Source organism: Squalius cephalus (assembly GCF_949319135.1).
Source record: "Squalius cephalus genome assembly, chromosome: 7".
NCBI lineage: Eukaryota > Metazoa > Chordata > Actinopteri > Cypriniformes > Leuciscidae > Squalius > Squalius cephalus.
The window spans coordinates 15,759,055-15,777,770 of NC_137128.1; the positions used below are offsets into that span (position 1 = coordinate 15,759,055).

An 18,716-nucleotide genomic window follows, 5' to 3' on the forward strand; every position below is an offset into this window, starting at 1 on the left:
TTGAAAAAGCTGTTTCCAAATTTACATGAACTGCATAAAAATAAAACAAACAAACAAAACGCAAAGACATACTTAGCATTATGGAGGAGCCTATCCAGATGGACACACTGGTGTTAATCTGGTGTTGGCTCTGCAATAGCACAGCTGGAGTTGGTGCGCTGAACACTGCACAAACCTGGAGAGTCAGAAGCAGCTGGCATATTTAAAAGCAGTCTAATTCCAATAGGAGACTGACATGAGTCTGTTCTAAGCAAACAAATATACTATAAAAAAATACTTTCATTTTGGGCATATTAACACTGATTTAAAAAAAATAAATAATAATAAAACAATTTACACTAAAGTAAAATATATTTTAAAGCAGTGGTTCTCCCACACCATATGTTATACATGCAACGTTTCATTCATGTCATATTAATACTGATAGACTATCAGTATTAATATAACATAATAAATATGATTCAGCTAGAACCTTTTTGTGCTTATTATACTGACATTTTTTCTTCTTAATTTTATGTTTATGTGAGAATGTGAATTGTAGAGACCCCAAACTTACCCTTACGGAACAAAAATGTATTTCCAATATTTTGGAACAGAGCCTATGACTGTAGTGCTGTAGTGAGAGTCATATCCTGTTATTCCATTTGTCAAATTTGTTCAGTTTACACTACCGTGTTTTTAGTGCAAACAAAAGATTCTATTTCAAATAAATGCTGTTCTTTTGAACTTTCTATTCATCAAAGAATCCTGAAAAAAAAAAATGTACACAACTGTTTTCAACATTGATAATAATAATGAATGTTTTTTGAGCATCATAATACAATGATTTCTGAAGGATCATGTGACTGAAGACTGGAGTAATGATGCTTTAAATCAAATAAACTTGGTGAGCAGAAAGACTTCTTTTAAAAATATTAAAAATATTACTGATACAAAACTTTTGAATGGCAGTCTGTTGATGAATAATTTTGTTCATACAAATATTTACACGTTTGAAATTTTAAAGCAGAAATAAAAGCAGCTGAATGTGAGTACGTTTCTTTCTTTTTTGCTGAGTATATACTGTGAACACAAGCAGAAAATGGTCAAATGTTTCATTAGAATGTATTTTTCCCAGATGTTGGAAATAAGAACCTGTTTTAAAAAAAGTGTTCTTTGGCCCGTTTCCTAGTAACATCCATTTGCCATCATAGTCAAGAATTTATGACCCAGAAACTGTGGTAGGGAGGTCCCTCTAGCAACAGATCAATGTGATGGGGGCTAATAAGTGGTTTATTGGGGGTCTTGCTTCAGTTGGATGCACTCTGTTTAGACTGCAGGAAAACACAAATTAACAAAGATGGAAAACAAGATGTACCTGTAATTGAAGCTACATCTGGCCCGAAGATACCAGTTGGGACCAGTTTAATTTGTTAATATTTAAATTGTAAAACTTTTCAGTGCGTAACTAATTTTGACTCGGTATGGGAGGAGGCACCAGTATAAAATACAGTCCAGATAAGCAAGGAACACACTAAGGGAGCACAGTGTAACAAAGAGGCTCAAACCAAGGTTGAACAAGCCACATCCTTCAAGACAGCAGAGATGGCCTCCTCCCAACTTCACCTCAGTGTCTCCCTGCTCTGTTTGGCCATGACAGCAGGCATCATATCAGGCGGTCGATCCCACATGGTCTTGAACTCTGGCCTTCAGGCATCTCATGGCACTTCAGCTGATGAAGAGGTAAGCTTTAAAGGCCACACTTAACACCTCAATGCATTTGAAAAGAAGTAATACACCATCTTGGAAGCACATATCATTGTTTTAAGGTATAATAAAGTATTGCAACCTGAAAAAAATGCTTTAATTCTTCAGATGCCAGAGAGATACTCCCTTCCAGAGCTCCAGTGGTTGCTCAGTAACCCAGACCTAGCAGCCATCCAGTCTGACAGCCCATCTCTGGGATTACTACAGAATGGACTGGACCTAATGAGGAGAGACAATGGAGAAAAAGAGCGAAAGCCAGGCTGCAAGAACTACTTCTGGAAATCCAGAACAGCATGCTAACCACAGGCAGGCCAACGGGTCCAAGCCTGAGGCATCCGCCACTATCGACACGCTGCCGATCACATGCTCATTCTCTTTCCTGAATCCACACTCGTCGTATGACATTCACTGTCTTAGACAGGAGTGAGTCTGAGTAATTGTAGCCATTATCTGTGAAGAGTGTTCCTTAATCTCAGTATTATCTTGCTCTGAAGCATTGACTGCTTGCAATAAACTGAATACAGCATCAAAAAAATTCTGGCCTGTGTTATTTTATTTGCTGCTGGGTTTATATGTATTAGATATTAGATGTTACAGAGACAATCTAAGTTCTCAAACAATATATATATACACACACACATACAAACCACAAAGGACAGACCACATCCAACAGGGGTATTTGTACATGCAAAAGGAAGCTGTCTGAAAGAGATGTCTGGGTATTGACACAGATTGGATAACAAAAACAAAAAACATAAAATCACAGCTGCCCAACTTACTGCAGAATTAAATGTGCACCTTGAGCTCCACCGAGTCAATATTCATGGTCGGGCTGCAAATGCCAAACCTTTGGTCCAATGGTGCCAGCAGTGGAAATCTTGAGTTTGTGAGCAGTGTCTACCTTCTCTTGTAATTCTCAGGAGAATTCCAGTGTGGAGAAGCCCCAGATCACCAAGAGTGTTGCATGACCAAAGTGAATCACAGGGATGGATCAATGATGGTTTGGGTTGTAATATCACGGCATTCCCTTGGCCCACTACTTGTGATAGAAGGGTGCGTCAATTCCAGTAGGTTGTGCCATGTATTAAAATAATACACACAGCGAGACAGAGTGGTTTGATGAACACGAAAGTGAACATCTCCCATGGCACAGTCACCAGATCTGAATATTATTGAGCCACTTTGAGGGTGGAGTGAGTCAGAAAATATTTTCCGCCATCAGCATCACGTAGTGAACCTCGCCAATGCTCTGCAAGGGGATGTTTTTTTTTTTTTTTTTTTTACATTAGTTTATTTGCACAAATATAAAATATATACAATAAAAACAAGAAAGTACAACCCATATGCTGTGCATGGAGAGGCTAGCCCCCCCCCCCCCCGTCCCCCGTCCCCCCGTCCCCCCCCCCCCCCGTCATTCCTTAGATGAACTGATTCTGTATTGGCCACAAAAGGAGGCCTGACACCATAGTAATAAATCATTGTGGTTTTCATAGACAGTTGTCTAACGTGTGTGTCTCTGTGTGTGTGTCTGTGACCTACTGATGCTGATGACTGGAGAATGTTGGTTAAGTACAAAGCCCTTTGCATTTTATTTACAAGCAAGAGCTTAAAAAAACAAAAAACAAATTTAAAACAATCTTAAACCAGTAAAATACAAAAGGTAAAAGTTAGCATTTTTATCTTCTCCTCATCTTCTCATGAAGTTCTTCTCCAGAGCAGCAGGGGTCCTCTGAATGGAGTGAATGTTTCTTTTCACACGGTCCTCCAGAGACGACGTGGCAGCACTCTCTAGCTTCATGTCACTGTAAACAGATTACACACACAAATTAATTAGTGAGCAATACATTATTATCCAAATAATTTCTTAATGCTAAAAGTGCCCATTTGCATGTATGCTGGTGCAGAATTAAGATATTTCTGATTCCCACTTCTGTGCCAATTAACATTAACCATCAACTTTTCCATGGTGATCCAGAAGTTTGCTACAAGTAAAACCACTGGGTGCAACAGTGTTAAGAATTCTGTTTTCAGTAATAAAAATACTGACTGTATGAAGCCAGCATGACGGTCCTGTTTGGCACTGTCTCTGGCTTTCTCCTGGTCCTCTTGTCGCTTGTATCTCTGCACATTATTTTCCCTTTCAATTTCTCTTTCGCGGGCAAAATCCATCATTTCCCTTCTCTTCTTCTCCAACTCTTCAGCTGAGAGGCGTCTGAGAGAAGGGGAAAATGTAGTTGCATGTTATGTGGCCAACAATACTGAAAGTCTTCTACAGTTAAAGAAACAAACGACATGTGATCATGTCAGAGGTTTAAAATGATAAGACTCATGTTCAGAATTACTGACACATAAACAAAACATTCATTCTTTATTAAATCTACTACATGATACAGCAACTCAAGGAAGTGTCATACTTGCTGTAATTGGTGTACTGTGGTCTTTGATGGCGGTCCCGGTGTCTCGGCGGGCTGGGGGCTTTGGGTTTAGGTCTTCGCTCTGACTCTCGAGAGGAAGGATTGTCCCGGTCTGCTTTGTGAGAAAACGGGGATCGACTCCTGTCTCTTGAATGATGATCTGTGTGGTTAGACGCTGAAGAGTGATGGGATCTGTTTTCTGGTAACTGAAACAAGGAAGAAAGGAGTACATTTCAAAGTTGGAACGAAACGGAAGTTGAAAGTGAAACGGCAACAAGAAAACAAGCGGGACTTGATTTAGTCCATCGGGAATTGATTGAATCAGTCAACCATTGTGGTTTGCTATTGGTGGGTTCCTCGCGCCAGTAAACATGTCATCAGAGAAGATCGTTGCAAGAGGGAGGGGAAGTTATTTAAAGATTATAAGGACACATAAATTAAAAAATAATAATAATCAAATAAAATAAATAAATGATGTACATGGAACAGGGTTCCCACACCTTGGTTAAAGGGATGGTTCAGAGTAAAATGAACCTAGGGTCCTTTGCACCATGACCTCGAGCCAAACCCCCCCCCAGAAGCCTTTTTTTCCCTTGGTCGAACATTGTTAAAGTTAGAGCTTATTATTATACTTACAGTTATTGACTGAACATATTTGGGTTAGTATGCATAGGCTATGAAGTGTTTCAAGGACACGTGGGAACCCTGTTGGAAAACTCATTTATAATAAATAATATTCCATAAAAAGAATGGTCAATTTTGATTGCAAAAATAAATATTTGATAAATATTACCAGATCAATGTTAAGCAATGGTGTAGGAACATCATAACTGAAACTCAAAGTATTAAGTCATGCAGATCTAAAAGGTACTCTATTGGCACTTTTCCATTACCAGTACCAGCTCAGCTCAGCTCGACTCGACTGGCCTGGGCTCGGCTCGCTTTTCGCTCCGTTTTCCATTGCAGATAGTACCTCCACAATAGTACCTGGTCGTCATAGGAACGCCGCAGGAAACTGCCGTGACTTAATCTTCTACGCGAGGCACCCGCTACCCACACACACAGGACAATGGAGGAAATCGAGTGTATACTGTTTTTGGATGTTTTTGTTGTTTTTTATTCAGGATACTCCGTCTGGTGCGTGCAATGATGACGCAGTGAATAGTGACGATTCTCTCTGACCAATCAGCAGTCTGCCGTGTTTTCACGTCACATTTTAGTATCGCCTCAGCTCGCTTAGAACCTCGCCGGAGGTGGTACGAAAAAAAGTACCTGGAAGCAGGTACAAGTACAACTTTTAAACAGTGGAAAACCAAACAAAGCCGAGTCGAGGCGAGCTGGTACTGTGTAGTGGAAAAGCGCCATAAGTGTCTAAGTGTCGGGATGACCTATTATGGCAATGCAGAATGCCAATGAATTGAATTAAATATTAAAGGTCCCATTTTTCGTGTGTTTTTGAAGCTTTGATTGTGTTTACAGTGTGCAATATAACATGTGTTCATGTTTCGCGTGTAAATGTTTCACACAATTTACTTATCTGTATACCGCTGTTTTCACTGTCCTAAGAACGGGCTGATGACTTCCTTGTTCTATGAAGTCCCTCCTTCAGAAATACGTAACGAGTTCTGATTGTGCCAGCGGTTCCTGTGTTGTGATTCGACAGCAGCTTAGCGCACGTTGCCCGGAAAGGTCACGCCTCTTACCATAACGTGGAGATGCATGCGTATGCGCATAAATTGTAACCATTGATCTCTAAGTACAGCGTCCCTGGGAAGGCCAAACAAAGGTGATTTGACTCCGGGATGAAAATAACAGCGTCTCGATGACATGGCGACAAACACACTCTACAAACGCAACTCTTCCTCTTCTCCGTGAGAGCGCAACAAGACCACGCCCCCTTTTTTGTGTATTCCTGTGGGCGGAGGTTAGTCAAAAAACTGTTCTACTGACGTCATTAAAGAAGGAAGTAGAGGGATGTAGTCCAAACCGGTCGTTCACTGTAGGCGACTTCTGTTAAATAAAATATCTCGCTTGGCATTGAACTTTGAGCTTTATAATTTTACAGATATCATTTATACTCTAACAACAACATTACACACTAACTAAAGTTTGAAACATGGGATCACGAAGAACGGGACCTTTAAAATTAAATAAAAGTTAATAATAAAAATCCAAAAGAAATATGTCAGTGAGAAAGTCAGGGAGAAAATCACTTACTTGAAGCCCATAGCCTGATTTATGATGTCCATTAGAGGTTGTCACATGATCTGATCGTTCCTCTTTTGACCTGGTTGGCCAAACAGACACACATATTGTTAAATAACTTATTTAAATTAAGAATGCTGTCTCCCAAACAAAGAACAAAGAGAGATTCATGCCAGTAAATAAAACAATTTACAAGCAGATTAAAAATGTCATTTGTACCTATGCTTCCGGTCCTCCTCATCAGAGCTTGAACTCCTTTTTCTGTGCTTTTTCTCCTTCCTCCTCTCTTTCTCCTCTCTTTTCTCCTTTTTGTCCTTCTTCCGTTTCTTCTTTTTCTCTTTCTCAAGATTGTGACGCAACTATAGGGGTAGAAAACAAAAATGTCACAGACCATGGTTGAAACGCCATTCAAAATTCAACAAAAAATGGCTTTTAAATTCTAATTCATATATTAGACAACAAAGAGAACACATTATTATTCAGTTAGAATTTTACTTTAAATAGAAAAGTTCACTTAAAAAAGTTTGAAAAGAAAAACATTATATTTAACAAATGAACTTTTATCTTGTGGACCAGAATGAAATAACACTTAATGAATTTCTTGGATTGTAATTAGGTAAATTCCTATTCTTGTCAATTAAACTTCCAGTGCAACTTCTTGTGAGGTGTGACCAGTTAATGTCAAATTCCAAATAATTCATTAAAAGGGAGTTAACTCTTCAATTCTGACCACTAAATATCATGCAAAATGTACTACTCACCATCTTTTGGATTTCTTTCATTTTAACAGGATTTGTAAGAACTCCTCTCTTCTTCTCCTCCTCCCGTTTGCTGAAAACAAACAGGGTATGTTTTATATACATAAAACTCATGTACTACTCACTCCCATTATAAAGATGGGAAGACTCAGAGCCAGGACATTTTTTTAAAATATAACTCTGATTTTGTTTGGCTGAAAGAACTAAGAAGACAGTCATATACACCCAGGATAGCTTGAGGGTGAGTAAATCATGTGCCAATTTTAACTAACCCTTTAATAAAAAAAGAAAACATGAAGCAATTTTACTTTTTGGTTTTGCCCCTGCTGTTCCACAAATATACCGAATCGTGACTCCAAAACCAAGGTACGCACCAAACCGATATTTTTGTGTATCATTACAAGCCTTCTAGGTAAAAATAAAAATACACCATTTACACCATTCCAGCTTACCGGATCTCAAAAAGAGGGTCTTCTCTGATCTTAGCAGCCATATCATTAGTAGAGGCAGAACCTGTGGGGTTAAATATGGAGCCAGGCAGAAGGCCCGTCTCAGCCGACGGCCCACTCTCAGGCTCCTCGTACTGCTGGGTGATCTGCTTGTCAATGGGGCGACCCATGAGGTATTCATCCCGAGAGATCTGTCCCGATGGACCCTGGTACATCCAGTCCAGACGGTCATCTTTCTTCCTGCAATAGTGAGGAATCTGATATTACATTACAGGCTACAGAAACCAGAGTTCGTTGGTGTCATGTCTAATTATTGAATTTAATTTATTGAAAGGATAGCCCCTTGAGATGTAGCATCTCATTTTTGAGGTATAGATGTGTTATAATACGTTTTTGTAATGAAATAGCATGGTGCTGAGGTTGACTGAATGTTACACACTTTACAGCGCCTGTCTCTTGCGCATATCTGGTCATCTCTTCTCGGGCTCGCTCATCTTTAAGCTCCTTTTGCAGTTCCTCGATCTTCTTCCTTTCAGCCTCATGTTTCTGCTCCGCTTTCCACACTCGCTCGATGTTCTTCAGAGTTTGCGGATGCCAACTCTTTTTCAAGTTCTGGTGAGATTCGCCGGTGATAAATAAAAGTAAGTCAGATTTAGGAAAAGACAAAAAGATGTGGAGTAAATCTCTTTTATGAAAATGGACAGACTTTTTCAAATAGACTTCTTCGTTAAAATAATTTAGTTGGTGGTCATAAACAAACCGAATTAAACTAACACCGAATTAAACTAAGACACGCAGATTATCATTAGCAACTGGCTTCTCGTGATTTAGCATAACGTTAATTGCGCTGCTACTGACAAAACAAATTGTACTTACAAGGTCACCACCTCCCATGTTGTTGAGGCTGTACTGATATTATAATATGTTAGAATTGATTAGTTTAAACCCACAATTCTAATGTCGATAGCATACATCTACACTTCCATTTTTGTTGTGGAACGAAACTCGAACGTACTTCCGGTTCAACCATACATTTGCAAAATAAAAGTCCTCTTGACATTTAGAGTGCGCTTTTGATCCAGCTCAGACAGCTCACATCTCCCATCTCCAGGATCAGTAGCTGGATATACTATAGATTCAGGACTAGCGCGGGGTCACAGCAGCCCTGCGATCAAAACCTTGAATCAATTTGCTTTTTGTAAAGGCCATCTGATTTTCAGATAGATAGATAGATAGATAGATAGATAGATAGATAGATAGACACAGATTCTTAGACAGACAGACTAAGATAGACAGATAGATAGATAAATAGATAGATATTATTAGACAGACAGACAGACTAATATATATATATATAGATAAATAGATAGATAGATAGATAGATAGATAGATTATTAGACAGACTAATATATAGATAGACAGACAGACAGACAGACAGACAGACAGATACTTAGACAGACAGACAGACAGACATACAGACAGATAGATAGATAGATAGACAGATAGACAGACAGACAGACAGACAAACAGACAGACAGACAGACAGACAGACCGATAGACAGACAGACCGATAGACAGATAGATAGATAGATAGATAGATAGATGGACGGACAGACAGATAGACTGTAAAACCCAACAAGTTAACAAGTCAGGGAGGATGGGAGGAAGAGGCCAGGAGGAAGGTTCACTCCAAGGAAGCTTGTTTCCGCCACAGAATAAAACATTTTAAAAGATAATTGCGACTTTTTATCTCACAATTGCGAGTTTACATCTCGCAATTCTTTCTCAGAATTGCGAGATATAAAGTCAGAATTGCGTGAAATAAAGTCGCAATTGCGTGTTATAAAGTCAGAATTGCGAGATATAAAGTCAGAATTGCGTGAAATAAAGTCTCAATTGCGTGTTATTAAGTCAGAATTGCGACATATAAAGTCAGAATTGCCTGAAATAAAGTTGCAATTGCGTGTTATAAAGTCAGCATTGCGAGATATGGTCAGAATTGCGTGATATAAAGTCGCAATTGCGTGTTATAAAGTCAGAATTGGAATTCCACCATGGAAAAAGTGGGCCGGTCTTGAGCCTGAAACTCCCGGGCTGAAATGTGGCCCCACTCCGGCCTTGCTAAACAGTTTGACTTTTGTCATGCGTCTACAGAAGTTGTTATTGAGAATGAACAGAGGGTTAGATGATAATGATTTATTGAGTTTCATTTAAAGACACCATGATAGAGATCAGTGTTTGCTTTAGTTGGGCTCTTGACCCTTGACTTTTGCACTTAAGATTTTCTTTATGCTATAATTGAGTGTTTATAAAACACATTTGTTATGGCACATACGCCAAAAGAAATTATGAGCATGTGGTTGTGTTTAGATGATAAAAACCATCATTTAGTGACTTGATTCTCTGATCTTTTCCAGAGCCTAATCTCTGATTAGACAGGTGATGTATTACTTGTATTATTCATTATAATAGAACTGATTCTGCTGTAAGTTTTGTATTATGCTAGTACCCAGCATGCATTGCAGCATGGATAATTTTTTTAAATGGTCACCATTGTTGAGATTCATATGCTGAATCTTGATGTCTGTGAGTCTTAGTAATGCAATACCTTTTCTGTGAAACTTTTTGTGCACAACTATTTGTAAAATCCTTAATATTATCTGATGGTCACAACATGGCTAGCTCTTATGCTGTAGAATCACAGTTTTGAGTAAAACTAATATGTTGCCCTTTTAATCAGAGATCAGACTCTGAATGAAATCAGTGAATCAAGTCACTAAATGATGATTGTCATCATCAATCCTTCACCATCAACTTTTCAGATTGTTCAGATCAGATCAGACTTTTCCTTGCCTTTTGTGTCATAACAAATATGTTTTATAAACACTCAATTATAGCAGCAAAAGAAAATCTTAAGTACAAAAGTCAAGGGTCAAGAGCCCAACTAAAGCAAACGCTGATCTCCATCATGGTGACCTTAAATGAAACTCAAATCATCAACTTCTAAACCTTTGTTAATTCTAATAAGAACTTCTGTAGACGAATGGCAGTAATAAAGTCAAAGTGGTTAATAATAAGTGAAGCTTGTAATGCTGTTCGTGGAGTTGTTTAATCCTCCTCTGCTGAGATCTTGAGATATTTAATGTCTTCTTTTATCTCCAGTTGATTTTGCTGTGGCTGGAAGTCAGTTGTAGTTCTTGTGTTTCTCTTTCCTTAAGTGATTCTGCTTGTTAACAGCAGGTGCTCATTACTAATGCTCAATCATCACTTAATTAATCACTTAATTATACAATTATCATTCTGGGATCTAGAAATGTTCTATAACTCATTCAGTTTGAGTTCTGTTTCAGTCATTCAAGTTTCGGTAATATTTGAGTGCTGTGAACTCAATTCTATTTAGTACATATTACTGTTAGGTTTTACAGTGGATAGATAGATAGATAGATAGATAGATAGATAGATAGATTGATAGATTGATAGATAGATACGGACGGACGGACATTTCGACTGTATTGGGAGTCACAGCCACATCAGCAAATGTTAAGTGTTTTATGTTCTTCACTGGTTACATCTAATCATTTCACCCGTCCTCGTCATGTTGTAAACGTGTAGCCTACGCCACATTTTATGAACTTCCCCAGTCACTTTTTCCATTACCTGCAGGCACATTAGATTATAACTGCTCGTTTATTTCAAATGAGTGAACACAGTCTGCCCAGGAATGAAGACATGATAGATATGGAAATATGACATGGTTGTTTGTGTGAGAGAGTGATGAGGTGGGAGAGTTGGAGCAAAAAAGTTAGAGGCGAGCTGATACCTGTTCATACCGACTAGATCAGACTAGTTTAAGGCATGCTTAGTCACTTGGACATCCATCCATCCATCCATCCATCCATCCATCCATCCATCCATCCATTAATTCATTTATTTATAAAAGTAGGCTAATATAAATAAATACATGATAAAAACTGATGCATTTTCATGAGCCTTTTTTTTCTTCTTCTTTTTTTTTTTTAAGATAAAGTAGCCTATAGTCCACAAAACACATAGTTCACTGTTCAGGGCATGTAACAGATGGATTTGGGAAAGTCTTTATTACTCCCTTTCGGAAATGAGTTCAAATGACGTCAGAACAAAGGCATACAAGATGAGCCCAGTGTATTTAAAAGGGCTAATGCAAAACAAATAACCTCACTGCAACAGAGACATAATAGATTGTGCTCCACCATTACTGAAGAATGCTTCCCATTGCCCTTGTTCTCCTCTTCTTCTCCCCCCTGCTGCTGCCATGCTGAGGTGCATCTGTCAAACCTGCGCGTGTGTTTTCCAACAGAGCCACGGAAACTTCAGCAGACACAGAGGTAGGCTTTAGTTTAGATAGTGTTGAAACTGTTTCATTGAGTCTTCTGTAACCTAAACGCCCTCTCCAAGGTGCTGAAACTGTTAGTGTGAACTCAATGTAATCTAAATCTAAACAGATATTTTGTTTTTATGCATGCAAAATATATTTTAGCCCATAGTTTCAGAGTTTTTGCTAAACGTTTATGCCATGTTTTTCAAGGCGGGGCAGACTTTTACCTGTATTTCCTATTAGACAGGACTATCTGAAGGCTACATCCCGCGACTCCTTATACTGCTCTCAAACACAAAGGAAGCGGAACAGGACAATAACATGCCCTTCAGAGGAACTCTTCTCGACGGAGATGCAGGTCCCATGAAAAGACAGGAGGAGAGTGAAGCTGAACCCCCCTCTGAAGTCTTCACAGTGAAACAGACTAAACGCAAGGAAGGCTGCAGGTTTTTGTACTATAAAACGTGGACCGCTTGCTAAAATTAAAAGGTTTTTTTTTTCAGGTTGCACTTGTCCACTGTATGAGTGGAGTGTTGTAACACAATTTCATTTTTATTTTTTATCTGCTACAAATTCTGCTACGGATTCCTAAAACTGTGTAAATCAATGTCAAACAAAGTGTGGCAAATCTCTTGGGGAGTATGACAATATTAAACACATTACATTTTTGTGCTTGAATTGTGTTAATAAAATGTACTTCTTTAAATAATATAATCATTGGAAAGCAATATAGCCCATGTGGGTGATTAGTAATCCAATTGAAATGAATCTTATGATGTGGTTTTTGCACAGAAATGGCCTATATTTAATCATGTCTGGAAACTTGAAAAATATGTGTTATTGGAGTCTAAAAAAGTTAAACATTTAATGATCTCCACAAATCTCAAGCCTACGCTAATTATGAAACTATACTACCAGTATAGTAATTCAAATACATTTATGTAAAAAAATTATAATTTCCCATTCAAAGGGTTGAAAACCGGTAGAAAAAAAAAAAAAATAGGCTTGTCTAACGAGAGGACCTTTGTGACATTCTCTAGCGCCACTGTATTTGAAATAGTCAACAAAAAGTGTTTTTAAGTAAAAAAATACAAATATTTAATTGATAGGCTAAGTATAACCGTGCTATTATTTGCTGAGACCTATATCACGTGGCAAATGTTTACACTGCCCTGATATTTTGTGCAGTCTTTTTAGATCCAGCCATTATATTTAAATATTTTTGAAAACAGAATCTGGGGCCTCATTTAGCCTATAAAACGTGCGTCCGCACAGATTTGAATGTGCGTACGCTAAAATCCATGCCAACGTTTATTTATAAACGTTAAAAAACATTCAGCTTCGCATAATTTCAAGAACATTTTATAGATTTCACATCTGGAAGAGAGGCATAGGCCCTTTTTTTCACACGTTTTTTTTCAGATTCATATCTCTGAATCACACATATGCACATTTGAGAAATGATCATAAGATCAAATATATACGACGGTTTCTGTGCAACATTATATAAACGAGGCCCCATGAAACCATTTAACATTCATAATCGAAAATACACCTGATGTGACATTTTACTTTCTTACCTCAGACTTGTTTGTCCTGTAAATCCACAACGATTCTACTGTGTGGTCATGCATGATCACCCCTGAAGCTCATTTCTAATTGGTGTTATACAGTAAGTCACCTCTCAGATTTCTCCTTTACAATATCACAGTTGTGATATATGATTGACAAAAGAAAGAGACAATCTTTTACATAAAAATAACAAGGATGCACATGAAGTAAATGTTTTTTTCTTTCATTTTCAGCATTTACTGTTCCTCAAGAACACTAATAATATCAGGTTATTTTGACCAGATCCATATTCAGACAATTTAGAAATAGTCTACACATCACACAGACGTTTGCAGAAAAAAAAAAAAAAAAATTCTTGAAAGCACAGAGATTGTATTGTTCTAGCCTCTTCCATGTGGTAAACGTCCCAGACCTATGCGATCAATTGGGAGACCAAATCCTCCTGACTGGCCTCTTTTGTTTGAACCTCTTATTCTGGCATGGTCAGTGGGATTTCTGTCAGATGTCGAAACATCCATGTTCGGTTTGGTCCTTGGTTGCTGCACTGGACTGCTTTCTCCAAGTTGACCCTTGTCAATAGAGCCTGTGTCTCCTGGCCTGATAACTGTAAAAGTACTGCTCTCTCCAGACACTATCTGCTCTACAGAACCTTTTTGTCCAGGCCATTTTTGAGGAGTTTTGCTTTGCCTAGAGGAAGGAAATGAAATTAGAGAAGATGTATAATCCCAAATTATATATTAAAAACTTTGATATGATTGCATATTTTACATTCTTAATTAACATCATTATTTTAGGTCACTCAATGCCAATATGCCTTGTCCAGCTGTAATAACTGTTGTATTCTGTTGTACTGTAGCTCAGGAAACAAGGACATGTTTCCATTGTTTCCAAGGAACTAGAGCCCTGTTTTACATTTGTAGATGAAATGTCCCCGGGTGATAATTAGATCACATTAAACTGATCCATTGTTTTATTCATAGACCAAAGCAGTTGTCTCTGCTGTCCAGTCTAGAATCCCCATAGTGATAACTCTATTCATGGAAGATGACTGAAGTTGCGAGGAAACACTTTCTCCACAACAGTAAGATCAGTCAGCGTGTGATCATAACTTGGACTGATTGACCGGAAGTTGATCTTTTCTCCATGTTCATTTCAACGTGTTCTACATGTATTTGCATACTCACTCTTGCAGAGGAAAGCATGAAATCCCTTTTGCATAGTACCTCTTTTTATCTTTCTTTGTTTTCATGAAACTCCTGGAAAGGGGGTCAAGGGGTGTTCCGAAGCCCGGGATCTTCTTGTGAACTCCTTGAACTTTAGTTCCGTTCTCAAACTGACCTTGATCAGCAACATCAGTCTCTCTGGCCAAGAGTTTAGTTTGATTCTAAGGTCAAAACAAAAACCCAAAAGAATAAAATCGTCACTCTGATTAATTCCTACCAGAGACATTTGAAAGGTTCATCAGGACTGGCAGAAACCATCATTCCCAGCTGGTCTCTTTTACCTTCTGTTGAAGACTTAAGCCACTGCAGTAAGACAAGGTGACCGTGAACACACCAGTGAGAATCAGCCACATCCAAATCTGCATCTGAAAGATGTACACAGACCTGTGACCAGCATAACTGTGAGTAAACATAATCAGACTAATAGGAGATCTTTGATTAGGATTTGACTTTGGATTCACTGGAATGGTCCTGCCCGACTGTGGCACATGTTCACCACTGATGTCCCTTTAGAAAAGGTCAAAGAGATGGAAATAATGTAGCTATTTCTGACCACGGGGGCACCGTGTCCCCAAGGAGAGTCCCCTTGTGAGGACCAACTCTCATAGCAGGCAAGAAATCCCAGTCATCAATGCATTATTCACTGATCCTGGAAAAGGACAATGTGCTAATCAACTAAACTAAGTGCCCGACCCAAAAAAGTTGAATCGGAACAGTCTGTTAATTAAAAATAAATAAATGAGTTACAAAGTCTGTGATTAAGAATGAAAATATTGGGCAAAGAAATGATTACAATTCATTGAACTGCTAAAATTTGCTGTATGCAAAACAGAAAGAAGCAAAAGAGTATTTGTGTTATGACTAGACAGATATTTAAATCATCCTAAAACTATAATATATCATTTATAATATATAATCATGTATCAATTATTATGCATGGCAAAAAGACTTATGACACTAAACTATACAGAAGATCAGCTACTAGTGTAAGTGGAGACCAAGCTTCAGACAATATGACAAAAAACATTAAGATAAAGAAAAAATTCCAAAGTTAAAAGTTAAATCTAGTAAAATGCACCAAATAGGCGAGATCATATAAATCATGATGTGATGATGCCCGTTTCCTCATCCTAAACCGATCCATCACAAATACATCCCTTTTTCATTTCCTCACCTTTCTCAACAGCAGGATTCACAGCAAAGATGAAGTTTCAATATTGAGTCTTCTTTCCCCTCTTGCTTCGATCCCTTTAATAACTATTTTATAGATTCCCCTGGATCCCTGTCTCTCCAATCAGCATCCTCCATTTCCATGACATCATCATCACCCTTTACCAGAGTCCCATGTGTTATCAAATATCTATAAAGGTGCTTGATAGAAATGTGTCAGTAACTCTAGCTGTCTTTTCACTCTTTTGCACATAACCGAGCCTTCAACTGCACGTCTGTCACCTTGTTCTTATAAACTAGGTGTTGAGCTGTTGGTTGTCAAGATTCAGACTGTTAGTTAAGAGGGCGGCTGGGGCCCATATCTTTTATTAGACTCAGTGACCAATGCCAGGGCCCATCTGACTAAGGCTGACCTTTTAATGCCCCCTTGTGTATTTATGTGTGTATGAGGGGAGGGGGGAGGAGGGGGGAGGAGGGGGGAGGGGAGAGGAGGGGGGTTTTCAATAAAATCACACTTATGACATTTGCACTCTGATGCCCTTTAGAGCAGCAGAATTACATTGCGCTGAGTATGTGTTGTAAAAACTAGGGGAGTCTAAAGACAGTTGTGGCAGGCTCAGACTGTATGCATTTAAATGGATCAGCATTGACCTGCCAACACAGAAATAAGACCATGAATTGATATTTTTAGTTCAGATATGTATATCTCACAAATAACATGGATATTGCATTGCAAGAAGCATCAGAGTTACTTTAGAAAAAAGGGTGTGGAGGCGTTAAACATCCCAGGACAACTTCCCTTCGCCAGCAGAGGGAGTGAGTGTTCCTCAGATCCTTGACTGGGAGAACAATAGTCACGTCTATGTTCTCAAACCGCATTATTACATGGTTGGTTTCAGAGCAAAGAAACTACCTGAAGGCTCTTTACAGAAAATAATGGATCTTAATTGTTTACAGTTTTTTCAACTGCGTACACACAAAATCCTTACTTGTCACACAATTTCTGAAACCTTACAATCAAACACCAGAACCACACACCAAATCTACAAAACCATACACCAATTCTCGGACTTCGGCTCAGTTTTCAATTTCATAAAACACTTTTTGCAAACCACAACACACAATTCTCTATGTAACACACACAAATCTAACAGGAAGTATCTTGATTTCCTTTTTCAAACACAACCTATCAAAATGCCACACTAATTCATCAGTGCCTCACACTAACTCCTCACATGTGCAAACACTCATTGCTTTACTTAACACCAACCAATCATGGCTTTAGAATAGGCCAAAGGTCAAGTTATAGGTTTTTCTGACTGTGTAATACTATATTCTCAACCACAAGTTCTTATAGTAAAAAAATGTCAATCTTGCTTTCGTGTTTACCGTGAATTTTTCAACATCTCTCTGCCAATTACTTACAATCTTCTACAGAAATGGACAGGAGCTCATGAAAGAAGAGATTTAGGTTTTGAATAACTGTGTGTATCTGATATATCCAAAAATATTATATTATGGCAAAGGTGTTTGCAACGTAAGACAAATGTTTGCTTTTGAGATGTGTTTGTGATATTTTTAATGCGGTGCTTCATTTTGCAAGAGATGTGAGGCATTTTGCAGTTTGTGTGTGCAATTCTTGGATTTGTGTGTAAAGTTTTGAAAAAAAAAGAGGCAAAGTTTTGAAAATATGTGTAAGCAGTTGAAAAAAAAACTTTAGTCAATCTCAGCTCTCTGTTAGCTCTCTGTCACTGATTCCCAGAAAGACTTTTAGAGAACGGAAGAGAATAAACACACTTGACAGTAGAAAGTATTTTTAGAATATTGCAAAGATTAGTGGAGCCAAACACATCCGAAGCTGTTTCATTGTATCTTTGGAAATTACAGTCTATTAAACATCTGTCAAAAAATCTGTTTTACTGTACACACTGGTTTGGATTAAGCTTTGATTTCTAAATAAATAGTAATAGTAATTCCACACCAGACTAACCATCTGCCTATTTTGTCTAGAATGAGCTGTAGTCTTGTGATCCATACATGGAATATTTTTGGCAAGGAAGGAAGTTTTATACTTGCCAATTTGTGTATACTTGCCAAATCCTCTATTTCTGTTGTGGGTGCACCGGGCAAAGAGCAAGAAGCATACAGTTTGTCATTATATTCACTGGGCAGTGTAATTGTCACACTGAAGTTTGGAGAAACACCCATGGGGTTGAATCTAATCATATTTCCACAGGATTAAAAACACAACTTTAATGTAACTGCTCCATTTTTATGTCTTTTTCACCACAAAAATTGCGTTTGTCAGCAAATTTGTCCCTAGACTGTAGCTTTATGGCAGGAAAATGTTGAGCCAACAAAGCTCCAAAACTATATTCTCTCTTTAAGGTAAAGCAAATGCTCTGACTTCAACTGAATGGAGCAAGTAAAATTATAATTTTAACCAAAAAATCAGTAAACAAGACATTAAAGTGTTAGTTCACCCAAAAATGAAAATTATGTCATTAATGTCTCACCCTCATGTCGTTCCAAGCCCGTAAGACCTCCGTTCATCTTCAGAACACAGTTTAAGATATTTTAGATTTAGTCCGAGAGTTTTCTGTCCCTCCATTAAAAATGTATGTACGGTATACTGTCCATGTCCAGAAAGGTATTAAATACATCATCAAAGTAGTCCATGTGACATCAGTGGTTTAGTTAGAGTTTTTTGAAGCATCGAAAATACATTTTGGTCCAAAAATAACAAAAACTACGACTTTATTCAGCATTGTATTCTCTTCCGGGTCTGTTGTCAATCCACGTTCACGACTCCGCAGTGACGCTGC

The 18,716-nt window shown here is 38.1% G+C and overlaps 3 protein-coding genes and 1 long non-coding RNA gene across 5 annotated transcripts; 2 read left to right on the plus strand and 2 right to left on the minus strand.

Moving 5' to 3' along the window:
- Nucleotides 1-1,487: 1,487 nt before the first annotated feature.
- On the plus strand, nucleotides 1,488-2,269 carry sst2 (somatostatin 2). The gene is made up of 2 exons (XM_079877370.1): nucleotides 1,488-1,722; nucleotides 1,855-2,269. Exons 1-2 carry the CDS (start codon nucleotides 1,585-1,587, stop codon nucleotides 2,044-2,046), a joined length of 330 nt encoding a protein of 109 aa, XP_079733496.1. The 5' UTR covers nucleotides 1,488-1,584; the 3' UTR covers nucleotides 2,047-2,269.
- An 8-nt stretch (nucleotides 2,270-2,277) lies between these two features.
- On the minus strand, nucleotides 2,278-8,594 carry cwc25 (CWC25 spliceosome associated protein homolog). Its single transcript, XM_079877348.1, has 9 exons — nucleotides 8,449-8,594; nucleotides 8,012-8,184; nucleotides 7,576-7,812; nucleotides 7,127-7,196; nucleotides 6,585-6,724; nucleotides 6,378-6,447; nucleotides 4,161-4,366; nucleotides 3,794-3,958; nucleotides 2,278-3,548 (listed from the first exon to the last, which is right to left on the minus strand). The coding sequence occupies exons 1-9, from the start codon at nucleotides 8,464-8,466 to the stop codon at nucleotides 3,434-3,436; spliced, it is 1,194 nt and encodes a 397-aa protein (XP_079733474.1). The 5' UTR covers nucleotides 8,467-8,594; the 3' UTR covers nucleotides 2,278-3,433.
- LOC307162194 lies at nucleotides 8,157-12,558 on the plus strand. The gene is made up of 3 exons (XR_013821873.1): nucleotides 8,157-8,213; nucleotides 11,872-11,936; nucleotides 12,170-12,558. It is a non-coding gene; the product is annotated as an uncharacterized lncRNA (long non-coding RNA).
- Nucleotides 12,559-13,705: 1,147 nt separating this feature from the next.
- LOC307162189 (uncharacterized protein) lies at nucleotides 13,706-18,646 on the minus strand. Of its 2 annotated transcripts, none has more exons than XM_079877367.1 (4): nucleotides 18,408-18,646; nucleotides 15,003-15,086; nucleotides 14,722-14,882; nucleotides 13,706-14,185 (listed from the first exon to the last, which is right to left on the minus strand). In XM_079877367.1, the coding sequence occupies exons 1-4, from the start codon at nucleotides 18,411-18,413 to the stop codon at nucleotides 13,879-13,881; spliced, it is 558 nt and encodes a 185-aa protein (XP_079733493.1). In that variant the 5' UTR covers nucleotides 18,414-18,646; the 3' UTR covers nucleotides 13,706-13,878. The 2 variants fall into 2 exon arrangements, with proteins under 2 accessions (XP_079733493.1, XP_079733494.1); XM_079877368.1 differs by lacking the exon at nucleotides 18,408-18,646 and adding an exon at nucleotides 15,896-16,223.
- Between the last annotated feature and the right edge of the window lie 70 nt (nucleotides 18,647-18,716).